The 21,161-nt window shown below is 41.0% G+C and overlaps 1 protein-coding gene across 13 annotated transcripts in view; it reads left to right on the forward strand.

The window, feature by feature from the left end:
• OTOF (otoferlin) overlaps nt 1-21,161 on the forward strand; it is a 2,911,272-nt gene that overhangs the window by 2,015,996 nt on the left and 874,115 nt on the right. For all 13 annotated transcript variants that reach the window (XM_044062838.1, XM_044062837.1, XM_044062844.1 and 10 more), the window contains exons 7-8: nt 12,336-12,462; nt 12,585-12,639. In XM_044062838.1, coding sequence (XP_043918773.1) covers nt 12,336-12,462; nt 12,585-12,639 — 182 coding nt within the window. The remainder of the gene's footprint in view (nt 1-12,335; nt 12,463-12,584; nt 12,640-21,161) is intronic.

Below are 21,161 nucleotides of genomic sequence, written 5' to 3' on the forward strand. Positions count from 1 at the left end.
TTATTTTTGAAGCCAATAAGTTCCCTGGTTTAAATGATATGGTCTCTTTGACACCAATACTTAAGCCTAGAGCAGCTAAACTCTAGTAGATTTACAGTATGGCCAGTAGATGGTAGTGTTGGACAACTAATGATGGATTGGAATTACATTAGCTAGAATAGGAAGGAATATTTTTATTTGCAAAATTATTATTTTGTTTTTTACTGATTATTAATGATATATCATATGCTAGAGATTTTATAACGTTAGATCTTATAAGGTTTAATGTGTGTATTTTATTGTATATTTTAACACACATATGTTTAGTTTTTTCCCAGACCTCTTGGGTAGTGATTGCTACTGGTTTGCATAGCAAATTGAAAACTGTGCAGATTGAATAATTAATTTATTGGGGAGCTCAATGTATTTATATATGTTTGTGGTAAAGGATACACTCACATCTGATGAAGTTTTGTGGAAGACGAAAACGCAATGATATGTTAACTGTTCATGTATTTTATTGTTTTTATAAGTGTTAACATTAAAGCTTGGTTTTGGATCATGGTTGGTCTTTCCAGAGTGCCTTATTTACTGTGATGTGCGCTGTAGTTAGTTGGGTGAATGAGAGATGGTGGGGGAGTTCCAGCCAGCCTAATTGTTTCAGTGAGTTACAGTGGTGGGATGAGAATTTGGCCTTGGTGGCAAATTTGGCTATTTTGTTGTAACACTTATCAAGTTTGGATTTTGCAGAATTTTGGATATTAGTGAGGAGAGGGGTGCCTAAAGGAGAGAGGGTAATAAAAAAGGTAGTTGCAAGGGTTTGTCTAGTAGAGAGACAAAGAAAATGTTGGTGCCTGTAGAGCATACCGAGCTTTGGGTGTGTGTTTTTGATGTTACTGTTTATGTATAGGTCAAATATAATTGAGCCTAGTAGTTTAGTGTGTGGCACAACTTCTATAGTGGAATTGTCTTGGGCTTGTATAGTGAAGAGTTTTTATCTAGGGTAATTGTTTTCTTAGGGATAAAAAAGTACTATATTTTTTTTTCTGATTTATGGAAAGATGTTTGTTAAGCATTCAAGATTCAGTAGATGTGAGGGCATTCTGGGTGATTTGCTGGAGTTCAGAGCTGGAATTAGCAGTGCATATTATTGTAGAGTCATCAACATACTGGCTTATTGAGCATTGTGGAAGAGTGAAGTGAAAGTTGTTAATAAAGATGCTAAATAAGAGAGGACCAAGTATGGAGCCTTGAGGTACCCCTGTGGAAGTATTGAGGAAGGGAGAGTAACATTCTTGCTATTTGGTGGATTGCTGCCTTTTGGGGAGATAGCTATTGAGCCATTTTAGGGTAGGTGGGGAAATGTGGAGGCTGGAGGATAGTTTAGAGAGGAAGATGGTGTGGGAAATGGTATCAAAAGCTTTGGAGAGGTCTAAGAAAAGAGAAGCGATTATTTTGCCAGCATCCCATGTCCAGTTAACTGTATCAAGTAAGGAGAGAAGGGCAGTGGTAGTGCTGTGTCCTGGCCTGAAACTATGCTGAATGGGTGACAGAATTTGGTTTTCAAGCAGGTGGTTGAGGAGTTGGGCATGGATGCATTTTTCCAGTATTTTAGAGAGGTGTTAGAGAATTGCTACAGACCAAAAGTTTGTGGTGTCTTTGTTGGTGCCGCCTTTGTGCAAGGGGGGAATGTAAGCTTTTTCCAGATGTCTGAGACTATGGCTTCTTTAATCAATCTGTTAATGAGAATGTTGATGGGCTAGACTATAGAGAGTTTGCAGCTAGCTGCAGGACGTGCAAGGGTAGATTGTCAGGGGCCAGAGTAGAAGATTTTAGCTTAAGTAAAAGTTTTTTATTCTGGCGGTGGGTATGGGGGACAATTTTAGGTTGGACTCAAGGTTAGGATTGTTTTCTGGGATGATATGGTCATCAGCTGTCTTGATTGTGGTAGTTCTAGCTGTAGGAAAGGTGGTGGTTAGTTTAGCTATGGTGTCAGTGAAATAGGAATTGAACAGGGTGGCAAGTTTGGTGGGGGTTTTGTCTGGGTCAGGGGATGAGCTGTTTTGAGAGCCTGAGTGTAATAGTTGGTTAATGGAGGACCAGCAGTTTTTGGGATTATCTTTATGTTACCTTGTAGGTGGAGGTAGTGGGCTTTTTATCTCTGGTTATTAGTCATTTTGCCTGGTTACAAAGTTGCTTGTATTGTAGTGAAGTTGAGAGGTCTTTGTTTTTCTGCCATAATTTCCAGATTTTATCCCTTGTGGGCATGACTTCTTTGGTGGATTTTGAGAGCCAGGTTGCAAGGTTATGTTTTATTCATTTTTGGCAGGTAGGTGCTTACCTATTTAGGATGTCTAGGAATGTTGAGTTAAAGAATTCAATAGCCTCATTAACTGGTAGGGATTTGAGGGGTTTCCAATTTACTTTAACTATGGTTTCATTAAATATGGATGATTGGAATTTAGTCAAATTTCTGGTTGATTTATACTGGTGTTGTCCTGGGGTTGGGGTAGATTTGTATAGGATATATGCTGGGTGGTGGTTGCTAATGGTATTAGGTAGTATGCCTGCAGTGGTGATATTGTTAGGGTTGCACACTAACATCCAGTCTATTGTGGAGCCCTGATTGTTATTTTTGTGGGGTCTGGTGATGTCTTGAATTAGTTGGGAGAAGTTGTAAAGGTTTATGTTTTTTGAGGGGTTCTTTTGGGCAATGTCTAGCCAATCAATGTTTACATCACCTAGGATGATGGCTTCATTGCCAATGTTTTTGGATGTTCAGGCAATTATGTTCTCTAATATTGGTATGTTTCCTAGAGGAATATACAGGGTGATTAAGCAAACGTTTTTATGACTGTTAAGTTTTAATATAGAGATTAGTACTTCAGCTGGGGAGAAGTTGATTGTTGGTTTTGAGTAGGGAATAAAAGTATATTTGCTAGGGAAGAGTATTGGTACTCCCCCTCCTCTCTTGTGGGGCCGATCGTCTCTTAGGCATGAGTAGCCTGGGTGAGAAATTCTGTGTCTTTTACATATGATTTCAACCAGGTTTTGGTAGCTGCTATAATATCAGGGTTGATTTGTGAAATCTATGCCTGGAGTTCAGGTATCTTGTTTCTAAGACTTTCAATATTTATGGTTGATAAAATGAGAGATTTGCTAAGATTGCTTGGGGGGGGGGGGGGGCTGAGTTTGATTGTATATCACCTTACTGGGATATAATGCTTTGACAAATTATGTGGTTATACTTATGTTTTTCCTAAAAATTGTATAGTTGCTGCTGGCGTTGTGATAATGGGAGTGTCTTTGAAGAAGTAGAACTTTTACTGTCGTTAGTACAGAGGTATTAACTGTGAATAAGCCAGAGTGGTTGTCTGAGTAACTTGATAAAGGTGGATTATGTGTGGTGGTTGTACAGGTGGGTGTAGGGTGTCTGGAAAGTTGTGATAATTGTTAGGAGACAGAGTGTAAGTGAGAGAAGTCAGATCATAGTAAAAGTGGTGATGGACATGGTGGTGGTTGAGGGCAGTGTGATAGAATGAATATGAGCAGGATAGCTATAGTTTAGGGGATGGTGTACTATGTGGACCTATTTAGAATGGGTGGGGAGGCAGAGTAGGTAGGAGGTATGATATGACTGGGGGAATAATTAGGGGGGTTATGGAATAGGTGGAAGAGAGGCATGGGGTGGGTCAGGTTAGGTATAAGGTTAATATTATAGAGTGGGCGGGGATGGGGGCAGGGTGGAGAGCAGAGTCAGCGAATGGAGCAGGTCTGGCCACATCAGGGACAAGAGCTGGAAAACTATCAGTTTAAGGTGAGTAATAAGCTTAAGATATCAGTATCTAACAAAAGATTAATCTAAGTAGCTCTGAAATGCTTTAAATAAGTATCACTGTAAGCACACAAACTGGGATGTTGGGTAGTTATAGAGAAAGTTGTGATTGGTATAGAGGAAGCTGAAAGCAATAGGAAAAATTTACTAATTTAAACAGTGAGTGCTTGGGACTGGAAGAGTGTGTGTGTGTGTGTGTGTGTGTGTGTGTGTGTGTGTGTGTGTGTGTGTGTGTGTGTGTGTGTGTGTGTGTGTGTGTGTGTGTGTGTGTGTGTGTGTGTGTGTGTGTGTGTGTGTGTGTGTGTGTGTGTGTGTGTGTGTGTGTGTGTGTGTGTGTGTGTGTGTGTGTGTGTGTGTGTGTGTGTGTGTGTGTGTGTGTGTGTGAGGCTAATTCAAAGTACTATGGCACGATCTAGTGCAAATTGGCTGAAATAATGGGGAGGGGAGAACCTTATTGTGGGTACACCTTTTAGCACTAAGCCTTAGAATTTTACAAAAACTAAGACTTTTACAATTTTTCACTGTAACAGTTCATAGTTGCTTGGGGAAAGAGGCTTCGTTTTTATATATACTGTGCAGATTGCTAAATATTTGCAGCTATTGTGAATGCACTGCCATTGTTTTCTCTATGTACTTTTTGCCCACATTCCTGTCGACCATCAAGCCTCCTCCAATCCGGTATGTCAGTTCTTTCTCCTGTTGATAATTTCACCTGGGATTAGAGTGCTGAGATAGGGACATCAACCAGGCAGCCATAGAGATGCTTTACAGCTCCATCTGTACTCCTACATCTCCTTGCATCACTGCATTGGTGAGCACCCCTCTCATGACAATATACATCCAACTTGTCCCCAGACTAGAGCCCATAGGCAAACTTATCTATGTAATCTGGCCATATCCAAGGGAACTTTGTCATACGAGTTGGGGAGTCAATCTTATCCCCAAGAACATGACCTGTAAGTGTCTTTATCTATCTAGCCCCAGGGGGTAGGTGCTCCCTCCAAGCAGATGCCATCATCATCTCAAGCATAGGCTCTAGCTTTAAATTCTAAGCTTATGCCCCCACAGTTACGTACTTTCTTGTAGCATCATCTTGCATGGGAGTACTGCCAGAATGGAAATCACCACTCACCCCCAATGGACAAATTGATCCTGCCAGTCAATCCCATCCCCCCTGCCCATCACAGCTCTTACTGCACCTGAGTCACAATTTGAACATTGATAATCTGTGTTTTAGTTTTATCCCTCTATGCCACATAGCTAGGTTCATACATCACCATTTTGAATGCTAAAATGCACAATGAAAAGCAACAAGAGCAGCAGTAACCTTTGAAATCAAGGGTGCTTTCCAGGATTCTGAACCATGTTTCTGTGACTGCACATGTATCTGCGTTCACCAGGGTGGCAGGACAATTGGATTCCAAAGAAGATGCAGCCTTGCAGCAACAGGGTGTTCTGCAGTGCAACAGTAAAATGTTTATCTGTTGTGCTACAAATGTGTGCCTGTGTAGTGGATCAGTGCATTGCAGAAGGTACTGTGTGTTCGTTGGGTACTATGTGCTTCATGTGCCTAAACTAATATATGAATTTAGTGTGTGTCAGTGTGTGTGTGTGTGTGTGTGTGTGTGTGTGTGTGTGTGTGTGTGTGTGTGGGCATGTGTGTGTGTGTATGTGTGTGTGTGTGTGTGTGTGTGTGTGTGTGTGTGTGTGTGTGTGTGTGTGTGTGTGTGTGTGTGTGTGTGTGTGTGTGTGTGTGTGTGTGTGTGTGTGTGTGTGTGTGTGTGTGTGTGTGTGTGTGTGTGTGTGTGTGTGTGTGCGTGTGTGTGTGCGTGTGTGTGTGTGTGTGTGTGCATATTGTGAGTATTTTAGGTGTGGGAAGATAGTCTACACTATCAGTTCTGCCTAACTGTACACTATCTTGTATATCTTGTACAGAAGTAATGTGAATGTAGCCCATTCTAATGACACACCAATGTGAATGTACACCAGTTGGAGCCATTATTACAATGTCTGTGCAATGTGTAGCACACAGTACTTTGCAGATGCAGGCGGTATCACAGAAGCTATGCATAGGAGTGTCTTGTTCCCATGGTGTGCTGGAGTATCACAAATCATATTAAGTACAGGAAGAGGGCTCCGATATACCTAATGTGTCTCCCATTTGTCTCTGAAAAGTCCCTGTAAAAGCTAGTGTAGTAGGAGCTAGCAGCTACACATCCCTTGGTGCAGAACTGTAACTAGGTCACCTGATTTCTTATGCATTTCCCCAATCTGGGATCCCCCTTCCTCAACTCTAAATCGAAGAGCAACAAACAAACAAAAAAAAGATCTCTCAGCAGATTGCTACAATTAAAATACCACATACAAACTGAAGCACTTTTGTGCTTCAGACATGAGCAGAAATACAATATCAGCAGTCATTTCTGAATGCTGATACTATATTTGTGCTCATTTCTGAAATGCTGATGCGCTTCATGTGTGGTACCACAACATCACTATCTACAGATTTCACCCCCTAACATAGTGTACTTGGAGCAGCTGACCCTTCGCTTCACCATAGTTATACCTTTGCCTTGGCATCCATTGATTCATGAAGTTCACACTTTTTTCCTTTTCCAGTTTGTAGTCATACTTGTCAACCAAAATGCATATAATATCCAAAAAAATAGTCAGTTAGCTTGATGTCCATTATGCTCTGCCTCTACCATTTTATGTTATCACAGCTTACTACTTTATCTCCTTATCAACTGTGATGTAGTAGTAGTTGTAGATAGAAAATGCTGTCAAACAGATACTGCTGCTCCAAACACATTTGCTGCTTGCATTACTGCAATTCCATGTGTGTTTTTGCTGTTTTAGTGGCAAACACCTTGCTTCTTACCTTCTGTGATACACGATTACAAATTGTAATTTTCTTTTACATCTTATTAAGTCCTAATTTGATTGTTTGCCTTTATTTGCATGTCATTATATTGCTATTTGCTTAAATAAATATGATATATATACTCAAGTATTCTTTACTATGGTCTATCACGCTGTCTTTGGATATGAATTGTAACTTAACCTGCACAGGGCCACTTCACTCCCAATGCCACATTGTATACCATGCGTAACGTCTATGAATCCGGGCCTAGATTTATGTGAGTATGCTAGTGTATAAAGTTCAGGAAGCAATGAAGAGTTGCCAACTGAAATCTACCTGAAATATGTGTATACATATATATATATATATATATATATATATATATATATATATATATATATATATATATACACATTTATTTATTTATTTAGCAAACTAATGTCTTAATGGTATAATTACATTACTTAACTAATACTTTTAGGCAGGAGTAGTGCTGTGTTATGCCATAAAAGAATTACTTGAATGCAGTGAGGATGCTTTACAGCACCTTTCCATGTCCTATACTGTGTGAATAACTCAAAGGAAAGTAAGAAATAAAGAAAGAAAGAGATGAATGTGCACTTTGTGTCTCAGTTATTTGTTTTAGCTACAGTCAATGTGTAAGTAAATGTTAGTTTAATTCTGAAAAATTGGAGAAATGAGCCATTGCTGATACCACCCATTTAGAAAATGCAAGTATTTTCTTTTGGAGACATACATAAGCAGACATCTAGTTTAAAGAAGATGATTATGTAAAACTGCTTATTTCCCTTGCATAGTGTACAGCAGATTTATTTTCTTTTGTTATTATTTCTTCTTATGTAAAATGCATGTTATGTGTCTTAGTCTTTTTAGACAACTAGTCATCTGGTGACCAGAATCTCTTGGAAATATAATGCAGCTTGTGCCTGGAGGGGTGGTGTGTGTGTGTGTGTGTGTGTGTGTGAGTGTGTGTGTGTGTGTGTGTGTGTGTGTGTGTGTGTGTGTGTGTGTGTGTGTGTGTGTGTGTGTGTGTGTGTGTGTGTGTGTGTGTGTGTGTGTGTGTGTGCGTGTGTGTGCGCGTATGTGTGCGCGCACCTGTGAGAGCGAATGGGACAGCTGAATGTATACATTGCTCGGTGTGCCATAAGCATGGAAGACACAGTTATTTTATTTGAGCAATAATGCAGCAAAACACAGCCTTGTGGAAGTATCACAGGAACAACAGTACCAGAGGTGATAAGACAGGTGGTAATCCAAATGATGAGGCAGATCTAGGCAGTGTTTGAGAAGGCAAGGTCTAGAATAACTGTTTGAAACCAACTCACTGAGAGCAATGTAACTGAATCTAAAACTGAAAACCATTTGTAAAAACACACACATTCAATGAAGAGGCATGCATTCACTGAAACGTTTGGAAAAGCAAGCATATTTTGAAGTGTTTTACAGCCGATATCATTAGTTCGAAACAGAGTATTTGTTCATTTAGTACTGCTTTGAAAATCTCTGCTTTTCTTGGGTCATGACCCAGCTTTTACATTATTTACTGAAAAGCTATTTGTATCACTACTTATTTTGGTAAGTAAAAGAGCTACATTGAAGCAACAGAAGTCAAGAACAGTCCCAGTCCTACTTGGTATTGTTGATATTATGAAAGATTCAGCTGAGAAAAACGGAAAAATCTGACACAGGATGGTAGAGGAAAAAGTATATGATGGAGTGGATAGCATGGCTTTTGGACATCAAGGGTGAAGTATATCCACATAACTCCTTAGGCTTGTAGGGGGTAGCCCAAGTCACTAACTTATTAGGCTAGATTATTAAATACTGAGATTCCAGTGAAGTATCTACAATAAAAGGTTTGACTGCTAGACTGGCTTTGAGAATTAATTGCGCTATGCATTTTGAGTGCATAAAACTGTTTGTAAAGAATGTATGTATTTTGGCATTGCATTTATTTATAAAACTTTTATTGTTGATTATTTTATTAATTTTTAGTGCACCTGATGTATACCAATGCTTAAAAAACATAACCGTTATTGTGCTTGCCATTGCTGTTTATAACAGAGGAAAATGCTTTGCTGTATTTGAACCTTTACCTAAAATCTAATCCTAGTCCTAATTCTAACCCTAAACCCATAAATCTAAACCTAACCCTAATGGTTAGTAAACCTAATGGTTACTCAGTCCCAAACTCCAGCTCTGAAGTCATTCACAAAAGCATTCAACTAAATAGTTGAACAAATCACTATCTTCAAACTGTCCATAATCAAGTAATCTGCTCTAGAGACAGCCGCATATTAAGTGCCCACATCATTGTTCATATAAATACAGAGCATATTTGCCCAGAACTGCCTCACTGCTCTCCATACTAACCATTCTATATGGCTTCAGTGATACCTTCATTCTGCATGGTGACATTTGGTTGCTATTGGAAGTTCTGTGTATACTGTGTTAACTGTGAATGCAGATATTGATGAAAGCATGTCTTTATAATTTGGTTTAATATTGTCAAATGTTAAATTACATTATTTCATAATCTGGGTTCTGAGAATCTCTGTACTGAATGCCAGTATTAAGACCATTCTTGTTACTTCAGTGTTAATATCAGTTGTACTGATATAAGCCTGGTGGCATCATATACTGTTAATCCCCTAAATCATCAACTAGCTCTGAACACAGAACTCTTGTTTGCAGAAACTGTTATGGTGCAAAATAAAAATGGAATGATGATAAATTATGAGCTTCTGCTAGCTGTTACTGCAGGCCCATGATCTTCTAAAATATGTAATATTTAGTAAAAAAATGATAAAAGAACTGTGTGATACTTCCTGTCCTTAGCACCAGTCTTCTTGGTTCTACAGGAAGCAGGACTGTAAATCTTTATGTTCTTATATGCTACATCTCTCAGTTAGTAGGAGTATTTCATGTGACTACTTCTAGGAAATTTCAATTTAACATGTGTGTGTGTGTGTGTATATATATATATATATATATATATATATATATATATATATATATATATATATAGGAGTGCTACAGAATCCTGAAAGCCCAAAATCATGAAGACCAAAATCCTGACACCAAAATCCTGAAAACTCAAAATACTGAAAACTCAATATCCTGAAAACACACAGGATACCAACACTTATTATATTCCAGTACAAGTACATACAGAAACATATTACCCTTCAACTATATTTCACTACACTAAGTGCAATCTTGGAGTTGTAGCAGGGGGTGTGTGGGGCACAACCCCCTACATGGGGGGTGCAGGGGGCTTGCCCCCCTGCTTATACTTGTAGAACAGTAATATAGTTTGTGTTTTATTTCTTTCATTATGTACTTGTGCTGGAATATGGTAAGTGTTGGTATCCTGTGTGTAAGGAATTTGGGCTTTCAGGATTTTGAACTTTCAGGATTCTGGTCTCAGGATTTGGGTATATGGCTTTCAGGATTATATATATATATATATATATATATATATATATATATATATATATATATATATATATATATATATATATATATATTGCTGTCTATATGATATCTTCTGTTCTGAAGACACATCCAGGATATGTGATCAAGATTTTAGAGCTCTGATAAGTAAGGGACTGAGATATAAGCATCACTAAATGACAGGAAACTAAACAAAAGGATAACCTTATTCTGATGGAGTATTGCAAGCCATATTAGTCAGATGCATCTTCTAAGGTAGCAGAACTTCTGTCTAGAGTACTTTTGTGTTGTCTAGCTGCTCTTCATCTCTTTTTTATTGTGTATAGGCTGTGAAGCCCAGCCTGCCTTACTGTGCAAAGCTCTACTGTTGTATTTCAGTTTGCAATGTTAGGATGCTTTTTCACAGATTGACTACCCTCTGCCACTGTCAATTAGTTTCTCAGTATAAACTGGGCACTCAAAGTCTGATTCAGAATCTGAACTTGGTCATGTGTGGGATGACATTTTACCATGTACTCATAAATGACTCATAACGTTGTTTTATATCTGGCACTTCATCTCCTTCAGCTTGAACACTTGTTTAAAACATGTTCCATCAAGCTGAAAAGAAATTGGTCTGATGATTTTCCACATAGAAACACCTTCTTTTGAGGAGGGTATATTCCCTAAAGCTTTTAAAGAGGATCTGTTGGTTTCCCTTCTGGAGACTAGTATATATTTAAACAATATAGAGAATTATCATTATTTAATCTGCATTTCCTAAATAACTTTATTAGCAGCAGTACAGGTAAGAAAAACTTGTCAGCCATTCAGGTAATCAGTCCTTTTCCTTCTTATCTCTGGTACCACCAAAGCACTGAACTGTTACAGGTGAACATTGTGTCTTATTTGCTCAGTGCCAGAGACTGAAAACAATGTTCAGTATTTCTCTGTGGATTATGCAACCTTCACTAATGGACTCAGGTTCAAATTGTACCTCTCTGATGCAGTCCTTTCTTGATTTAACTGATATTTAATGGATCAGACCCTAAGAATAATATGTGGGACTAAGTTCTCTGTCTTTTTCCCACAATTATTTTGGGTTCATCAAAGACCCACCTTGGCATTGATAACATCTATATACCTTTTCTGATTGATGTAATCAGGAAACATGAGACTGATGATACTCAGCTTTGTTTCATTTGATTGTCTTCAAAAACACCCTGGTGGCATTAAAAACATTGTCATTCTGACAGTTTATACTGAGCTATGTTAAAGTGGTTAGTACTAAACTAGAGGAGACTGAATTACTTGTGGTACAAGCTAGTCCCATAGTCAAACATTTATTAAACAAGGTGATCTAGATTTAAGACCAGCATATTTTTTTTTAAATCATCTTTGAATCAGTCTTCATTTTTCTCATCTTCAAGTCCTCTCCCAGTACCTCATGCCAAATAACTGATCTTGCCACGGTGATTTGTTTATCTCTGCTGGACTAGATTACTGCATTCTACTTTTACTTGTGCTATCACTGGGTGATGTACATTGACTGCCATTGGTAAAGAATACAGCAGCCAACTTACTGATTCATTTAGTATGACCTGTCTCTGATCTGTGATTCACTGTCTTCCAGTATGAAACAGGATGTGACATACTTACAATGGCCTACATGACCTTCTTCCTGCCTACATACACAATTTGATCCAGCATTTTCACCTGACTTGCAACCTCTGCTTAGCCAGAGAAGGTCCAAATCTTATCCTGCATCTGTTAACAATGGAGTAACTAGATGTGCACCATGTACAAAACAGCATACACTGTTTGCAATATTTAATTAACTTCACAAATTGAAACATGCTAGAATGGAAATAAAAAAGTAAATATAAATAGCATGATTTTATTTTGCTGCTATAAGTTTTGTTATATGTTTTTCCTTTTCAACATGCCTAGCTGGATTCCTATATTTGAATGTATTTTTGAACATTAACAAAAGATGATGTGCCTTTAATTTACCACATTTATTATATTATTCATGTTGATTTGAATAGTTTGTAGTCTGTGTGGTCCAGTATTGATAGGTGTCAGGTTGGAAAGGTGCTTGCTGAATTCTGTTGTTAAAATGTTGATTGATTTATTAATTGCTTGCCTGAATTATAGACACAACACTAGTTAAATTAAACATCAACATTCTTTCTATGGTAGATGAGCCAGCAGTTTTGGAAACAGAAGACTTGGACAGAAAGGCAATTCGACTTGGAGGAGGTTTGGATCCAGATACTATCTCACTGGCCTCGGTCACAGCTCTCACTACCAATGTATCCAACAAGAGGTGAGGCAGCAATACTGTTGCTTAAAATGTTATTCCTGGTTAATCAAAGCATGTAACTATTATCTTAAAAAAGTGATACCAAAAGAACATCAAAATGCATACTTCTGTCTGTGTTTTTATAGATCAAAACCTGATATCAAAATGGAGCCCAGTGCTGGCAGACCAATGGATTACCAAGTAAGTTCTTAAAACATATGTACGAAATTATGCTTGTATTCTTTGTAGATAAGATTGAATGGATTTTAAATAATATATTGGGGTATAAATATAACTGCTTCACATAAAGGTTTAGAAATGATTAACATTGGCAAACAATGTATTGTGCTAATATGCATATATGTGGGCATGTGGGTATTCATACATATGTCTGTGGATAGAAGTGTCATTGCAAATCATTAGCTTAAGTGTAATCTCTCTGGCTTGAGGATTTATGGCCATGACTTTCATAGATTGCCTTTATGTTGTAATTGTCAATGTGCACATTGGGTTTTCAGAGTACACATGCATAACATCATGTGCAAGATACTTTGCTAGATATCAGAAGAAATGCACTGTGATATTTTTTTTCTTTCTTTCTTTCTTTCTTTCTTTCTTTCTTTCTTATCTGATTTGCTTATATTTCACTGCAGTTTATCTGGCAATCCAATGGCTAAGAAGTTTATTTTAATAAAGGATTATGTTCCAGATATGTCATAAAGACTGGAATACATCAGTGAATGCATCTTTGTACAACATGTACTGTTTACCCAGCAGTTAAGCATTGTCAGTTTCTCTTGAGTGCACTGAACATTGTTAAATGAAAATGCAAAAGAAGATGAGGTAAAAAAAAAAATGTAATCATCTGAAAACTAGACTTAGTTTTACCTGCTCACCTCTTCCTCTAGTACTATATAAATCCTACAAATATCTATAAAACTCCCATAGAAATTACAATGTTAAGTTGTCTATCTCGCCTTCATTCTTGCTGGATGGGTTTCTGACTCTGCCTTCTACTAAAACTCGAGAGCTATTTACCGGCTCGAGGCCTCCCCATATCCCACAATGCTAGGCGTCAGATACCCAGATCTCGTTTGCCGCTTCAGCTACGAGGTTGCGATTTTACCGGCTCCAGGTCGTATAAATCTTTTCTTGTGTTATTACCTTTACATTTTTCATATATTATCTTGTATTTAGAAATCCTTCCCCCTAGTTTAATTAGATCGTGTCCCCTTTTTGATATCCAACTCAGAAACTCATTTTTTGTTGTTAGAGAGTTTCTCCCCCCCCACCACCACCCTTTAGGGTAGTGTTAGGCCTTGTTAGATAATTAGTATTTTTTTGTATATTTATATATATATATATTTGTTAGTAGTAGGGTAGTTGTGTGGCTATAGTTTTATAGTTAGTTATCTAGTGCATGTGTGTGTTGTGTTTAAGCACTAGTTACCTTTTTCCCTTTGGTATCCCATTTTTGTATTATGTCTAAAGATACCAAAGTTTCAGGTTTCAAGAAGTGTGACTCATGCTGTCAGAAAATGTCTCTGACAGACAATCACACTTCTTGTGTTTATTGCTTGGGTCCCTTACACCTGCAGGACTCTTGCTCGGTCTGCCACGTCTTCAGCCCGAGAGTCCTGCAGGAGCGTAGGAACAAGCTCATTTTGAGAGGCTTACTTAAGCCAGAAGGCCCCCCTGCTAAGCCTCCGTCGGGAAAATCCTTAAAGTCCGCCAAACTGTCGTCTCCCTGTTCGGAGCCGTCGCCGAGCGGAGCTCCTGCCTCCTCATCGGTTCCGGCTGGAACCGACGTCTTGAGACCTCATTTGGCTCCGACATTAGTGTCGGAACCTTCTCTGAGCTGAAAACATTCAAGGTCCCCATCTATAGAGTCTGTCCGTTTGGCTCTGAGGTCTCCATTGCTTCAGTCGGAGTGAAGCCATAGGTCCCACTCCTCTCGGTCTTCCAAGCTATCTGATCATGACTTGGAGGGGGTGGTCAGTAGGCTCCTAAAATCGCAGGCTCTGGCCAAAATTTTGACCAGCCCTTCTCAACAGACTGTGGCTACCCCTGTGTTCCTCCTCCGACTCTACCACTGTGTTCGGGGCCGGAGCTCATTGGGGCTCGTATCGTAGGTACATCTGAGCCGATACCACACTTTTCAGCTCCCTCATCGGCTCCGATCTCTTCATTGGTTCTGTCCTTGGAGGGATCCGGGTGCTGAGACTCTCTCATCGGCTCCGAGGGGGCGAGTGGCATTGGACCCTTGTCCAACCCTGTTCTCCCTCTCAGGGCCTCGGCGCAGGTGAGCTCGGCCCCGACATCGGCCTCAGAGCCATCCCTCTCAGTGCCGGGAGGGGTTCACGTCTCTTCGGAGTGGGGAACCTCTTCTCTGCCTGATAGGGGCGCCTTTGAGGTCATGAGGAGTGTGCTGACTCCTGTATCGGCTCCATGATCGGTCCCTTCTGCTCCTCCCCCCATGGTGCCTGCATTGGTCTCTGTCCACCCTCCTGACCCCAAGCATGGAGAACAGGTGCTCCAGGTCACCCCATTGGGCATATCTTCCTCTTCCGAGGCTGCCCCTGATCATTCAGAGGAGCCCCCTCAGTTTGGTGCAGCTGCCTCACAGCAAAGAGGTTCTCGGTTCGATTCTCTGTTCCCTCGGTGCCTTCTCTGTGCATGTTCTCCTGTTCTTCTGCGTGGTTTTCCCTCCTCTCCGGTACTGGTTTCCTCTCCCCATTCTAAAGACATGCTTCTGAGCAGCATTCCCCCGCCCTCCGCGAAAAAAGGAGGATCTGTGGAACCTAGTTGGACTTTCCCAGTCAACAAATGATAAATAAAAAAAAAAATAAAAATAAAAAATGTAAGAGTAAACATGTTGACTCCCCTGAGTCAGTCACGTCTGATACCGACTTGGAGGATTCGGAAGGGTCCCCAAGGTCCCCCTCTGAGGATGTCTCCTTTTCAGACATCCTTGAGATCCTTAGGCAGAGGGGGAACTGGACTACCATTAGCCCTTATGAGGATGAGTCGTTGTACCTGGATGCGTTTGGTTCTTGCCCTTCCACCTCCTGGGTGTCTCCACCTTTCGACCCGCTCATGGAAGTGGTGGCTCAGAAGGAGTGGACAGCCCTGGACACAGTGGAACCAACTCTCCGCAGGCCCACTAAGTTCATTACAGCCCCATCTGACAAACAATTTCTGACAAAAGGTGTCCCTGTTGATGCCATGGTGGTGGCAGCAGCCACTAAGAAGGAGTTGGCTGACCCTTCGGTGCCTGTCCATCCACCTAATAAAGAATCTAGGACAATGGACCGGTACAGGAAGCTGATGTTTTCTTCAGCAACTTTTTCCATGCGGTCGCTGAATTATCTGTGCCATTTCACCCGCCTTCAAAGGGATCTTCTCAAGGAACTGGGTGATACCCTTCAGGATCCATCAGCTGCGGGGTCTCAGGATACGATTAACTCCCAGCTGGCAAGCCTTAACTCTATAGTCAACTCCTCCATGCGGCTCATTTCTTATGCAGCTGATGGGGCAAGTTGGGCCGCAGGTACAGGCGTGGCTTTGAGAAGACATGCCTGAATGTGGTTATGTAACTTTGCTGACCCCTTTAAGGTGTCCTTCACAAATACCCCTTCAATGGTTCGACCTTGTTTGGACCACAGGTGAAGGATACCCTTACCAGGTGTGAGCAGGAAGGCAAGACTCTCTCTGCCGTGAGAGTCTGTTTTTCTACTCCCTCTAGACCATACCCTAAAGGTCAGAAGAGTGGAAAAATGTGGTTTCGGAAACCCCAGGGAGTCGTGCCTGTCACACGTGGCGAATTTCCCTCCAGAGGCAGAGGAGGGAACAATAATAGATGCCGCTCGAGGGGCAGAGGAGGTCCGCAAAATCAGGGTAGCAGAGAATCTTTCTCTGACAAACCCTTTCAGCACCCCTGAGGGGCTGCCCGACTGTCCACCTTCGGAGGCAGTCGGGGGAAGATTGTCACTGTACTCAGAAGCCTGGCAACTCCTCACACAAGACAAATGGATACGGTCTATCATATCCAAGGGTTATAAAATCCCCTTTGTCCACACCCCTGTACAAACAAACAAGTCCTTTCCAGATGTTCCACCCAGTCTAAGGGAACAAGCAGTACTAGAAATTTCAAAACTGCTAGAAAAAAGGGCCATCCAGCCAGTCCCAGCAGACCAGCAAGGATCCGGGATTTACTCCAAGTTCTTTTTGATACCAAAAAAGACAGGGGACTGGAGACCCATTTTGGATCTCAGCAGTTTAAACAAATCTGTTCAAAGAACGAAGTTCCAGATGGTCACACTTCAGTCCAATCTACCCTTTTTGGGTCAGGACAATTGGATGTGTTCCATAGACCTTCAGGATGCCTACTACCATATCAAAATGGACAGATGCTCCAGAAGGTTTCTCCACTTCCGGCTGGGAGCCAGTCACTATCAGTTCAGAGCATTGCCCTTTGGTCTCACCACAGCCCCCAGGGTGTTCACCAAATGCATGGCAGTGGTTACGGCTCACCTGAGACAGCGAGGATTCCAGGTGTTTCCATATCTAGACGACTGGCTCCTAACTGCTTCCACCAGGCATCAGCTACTGTGAGCCAGGGATTATACCATCCAAACTTGCTCCAAGCTAGGTATCTCTATAAACTTCGAAAAGTCTGCATTGTCACCTTGTCAATCTATAACCTTTATAGGCACAAGATTAAATACAAAAGAGCTGTCGGCAAAACTTCCCTTAGAAAGAGTATCAGGCATTTGCCATGTCCAGACCTTACTACAGTGCAAGAGAATTCAGGCCAGATTTGTACTGAAAACCTTGGGTCTCATGGCAGCAGCAATCACATTACTTCCCCTGGCTCATTTTCACATGCGGATTCTTCAATGGATGCATTTTACCCAATGGTCTTTTCAACAGCTTCCGATGTCTCACAACATAATAATCACCCAATCATGCAAAGACCAACTTTCTTAGTGGATGGTCTCCTCTCAAGTACTTCAAGGCAGACCATTTGTTCTTCCTCCTCCTGTTGTCACGGTGACAACGGATGCCTCCCTGATTGGGTGGGGGGGGGGCATTTTCAGGGCAGGACTGTCCAGGGCACTTGGCAACCCCTAGAGTACCACCTGCACATAAATGTCTTGGAGATGAGAGCGGTACTTTTAGGGTTGCAAGCTCTTCAGGACTCTCTACCCTCCAGGACTATTGCAATTCAGACAGACAATATGTCTGTAGTGTGGTACATCAACAAGCAGGGTGGAACCAGGTCCTATCCCTTATGTTGAGAAGCACTCAGACTCTGGCAGTGGGCGATCTCCTCTCAACGGTTTCTGATAGCAACGCACATCCCCGGGAAGTCCAAAGAGCTATTCTCATGCCTCACGAGTGGTCTCTCAATCAGTTGGTAGCGGACAAAATTTTCCGCAGATGAGGTCAACCTTGCTGCGACCTTTTTGCAACCCCTCTCAACAGCAAGCGCGATGACTTCTTCACTCTCTTCCCTCTCCCCGGCCACTCCCCAAGACACTCTAGTTCACGATTGGCCCCGGGGTCTTCTGTATGCATTCCCACCTTTTCCCTTAATTCCCAAACTAATTCAGAAAGCGACTGCATTGGGATCCAGGATGATCCTCATTGCCCCTTACTGGCTTCGACAAATTTGGTTCCCATTCCTGCATTGTCACCTGCTGGAGCAGCCTTGGAATCTGGACCCAGTGCCAGACCTCTTGGTCCATCAGTCGGGTGGGCTGCACCAATCCCTTCAGTCTCTCAACCTCACAGCTTGGTTGCTCCACTTCCAACCTTAGCCAGGCTTCCACATATTTCTCAGCCAGTGTGTGAAATCATCCTTTCTTCACACAAATCTACTACCAGGAAGACTTATGCTAGTAAGTGGAAATGTTTCTCTTTCTCGGCGGAGGCTAGAAATATAGACCCCTTTACAGCCCCTTTTTCGAGCAGGTTCCTCATCTGCCACCATTAGAGTCCAGTTGGCTGCTATCGCTAATTTCCACGCTGGCCTGTCAGAAACCAGCATCATGTCCCACAAACTTTGCAAGGACTTTCTTAAAGGGACTGTTTTGCTTAGGCCCCCGGTCAGAGATCCCCCGCCTCCGTGGGATTTAAACGTGATATTAGCTTCCTTGATTCTCCCTCCTTTTGAACCTGTGGCTTCCTGTTCATTAAAATTACTCTCCTGGAAGACTCTCTTCTTAGTAGCCATCACCTCAGCTAGAAGAGTGTTGGAACTTCAAGCCCTCTGCATTTGCCCTCTTTATCTTGTGTTTCACAAGGATAGAGTTTCACTCAGGACTAATCCTTCCTTTTCACCCAAAATACCTTCCGAGACAAACCTCAATCAGGCTGTTGATCTTCCTGTCTTTTTTCCTAACTATTCGAACAGGGCTGAACAAAAGTTGCACCAACTGGACGTTCACAGGCAATTACGTTTTTATTTGGATAGGACTAAACAATCAAGAAAATCAGACCAACTCTTCCTGTCCTATGCTGAGGGCAAGCAGGGCCTGCCAGTTTCTAAAGTAACCTTATCCAGGTGGTTGGCCTCTATTATTACTTTGATTTATCAACTGAGACATAAAGAACTCCCTACAAAACCAAAAGCTCATTCCACCACAGCATTAGCTACGTCAGTAGCTTTTCAAGCAAGACTACCAATGGAATCTATTTGGGATGCAGCCACATGGGCCACTCCTCATACTTTCATTTCACATTATAAGATGGATATGGCCTCCAGGAGTCGAGCTGATTTTGGCTCCACTGTGCTCAAGAGTCTGTTCTGATGAGCCACCCAGAACGAAGGTGCTAGGGAAGCTGTCCCATCCAGCAAGAATGAAGGTGAGATAGACAACTTAACATTCAGAAGTTATGTACCTACCATAACGTTCCATGTTAGTTGTCTTCTCTTCTCGTCTTCTTTCTTGCGTCCCACCCTCCATCCCCCTAGCCTGGACAGACCGAGAAGTATCCCTTTTGAGGCCTTCATCCTCTGGTTGACTTTTTTCTAGGTTATGTCCTCCTCTGTTTTTAGCACTGTAGGTAAACCTTGTAGTTTGGACAAGTGTCTCCAAAAAATTGTTTTTCCTTGGTGTTAGCTCTGCCAAACGAGATCTGGGTATCTGACACCTAGCATTGTGGGATATGGGGAGGCCTCGAGCCGGTAAATAGCTCTCGAGCATTAGTAGAAAGCCGAGTCAGAGCCGAGGATCGGCTCCGAACCCATCCAGCAAGAAAGAAGGCGAGAAGAAGACAGCTAACATGGAACGTTATGGTAGGTACATAACTTGTTATTCTATACTGAATTAACTAAGAAAATTAACTGTGGATATTGGAGATGGAGTGACTGACCTGATTGATCCACAGCCTTAATGACATTTCTTACCAATCTAGTGAACATAACTTTATAATAAGGTCTTAAATTCTCCAAATAAGCATTGGTACATTTTTCCAAAATATATTGTATCTCTGTTTTTTAAGTATAATATTTTCCAACTCCTCTTTCTTAATCCTTATCTCTAATGTTTTGGCCTGGCTTGTTTTGCCTCTAAACTACTTTCTCATCTCTTCAATTCCCTCATTGCCAACATTTTTAGTCATTGATATCTGCTGCCCTTTAACATTTCCCAAAGTCTGGATGCTGATCTGTTCCATACAATCTTGGACTTGCTAATCTCCCTCCAAATTTCTGGAATCAATTTATCAGGGCTAAAATATCTTGACATGACCTCATTCAACTTCCCAATACAAAGACTGCAAGGTACCTCTTGAAGAGTTAATTCACAATTCAGGATAGACTGAGCAGCCAATAAAGCAGGGGGAAACTTTCCAATTCTGGATTTGATCTACTAAAACTGAATAATGATCTGGCTAAACTCATATGTCCTCCCATCTGGGTAACGTGACTGCTCATGCAGAATCTATCACTGTCAAATTCTATGCATATCCAAATAGTTGCATAAACTGTCATCCCAGCTTTGAAATAATATAATGCCAAATTTAAAAATAAACCCTTATGGTTGAACCAGATATAAGCAGAGTCTATAATAAAAGAAAAAAACTCATTGAATAAAAAAATAAATCTAACTCCCAAGATGCTAAAAATAATCTTTTTAAATTAAACGAGGAACTCCAGACCCTGAACAAATCATTTAAAAACAGATGTGAGGTTAAAATGGCTGCCCAAGTGATGGACAACTACAAAGCATTCTTTAATTATGTTAAAATATCAGAAACAATGCCCAGCATTTTGCAGACCTAATAGAAAACATCATACACTCAAACTCAGATGACATAGCCAGTCATCTAGCAGACATTTATCCCCCTTCCTCCAATATTCTCATATCACTTTCCCACATCTGCACCCCCAAATCTCCCAAGATCAAGTTCCAAAGGCACTATCTAAGGCCAAGAACACTATATCTGTGAACCAGATAACATACCAGGCCACCTACTGATCAGTCTGCAGCATGACTCGTCTGATCCCCTACAGAAACTATTCAATAGCCTCAAAACAGACTTCTTACCAAATGAATGGAAGACAGCAACAGTCATTATCTTGCTCAAAGGCGGAGCGTCAATTAATGTGGGTAATTATAGACCCACAATCCTGACCAGTCTTATTTGTAATGTTATGGAAAGGGTCGTTATATAAATAATAAATAAGGTTATAGGTAACCTACAGATTCTTGACC

The sequence above is a fragment of the Protopterus annectens genome, chromosome 2.part1 (genome assembly GCF_019279795.1).
Source record: "Protopterus annectens isolate FY-2018-M chromosome 2.part1, PAN1.0, whole genome shotgun sequence".
Lineage (NCBI taxonomy): Eukaryota > Metazoa > Chordata > Ceratodontiformes > Protopteridae > Protopterus > Protopterus annectens.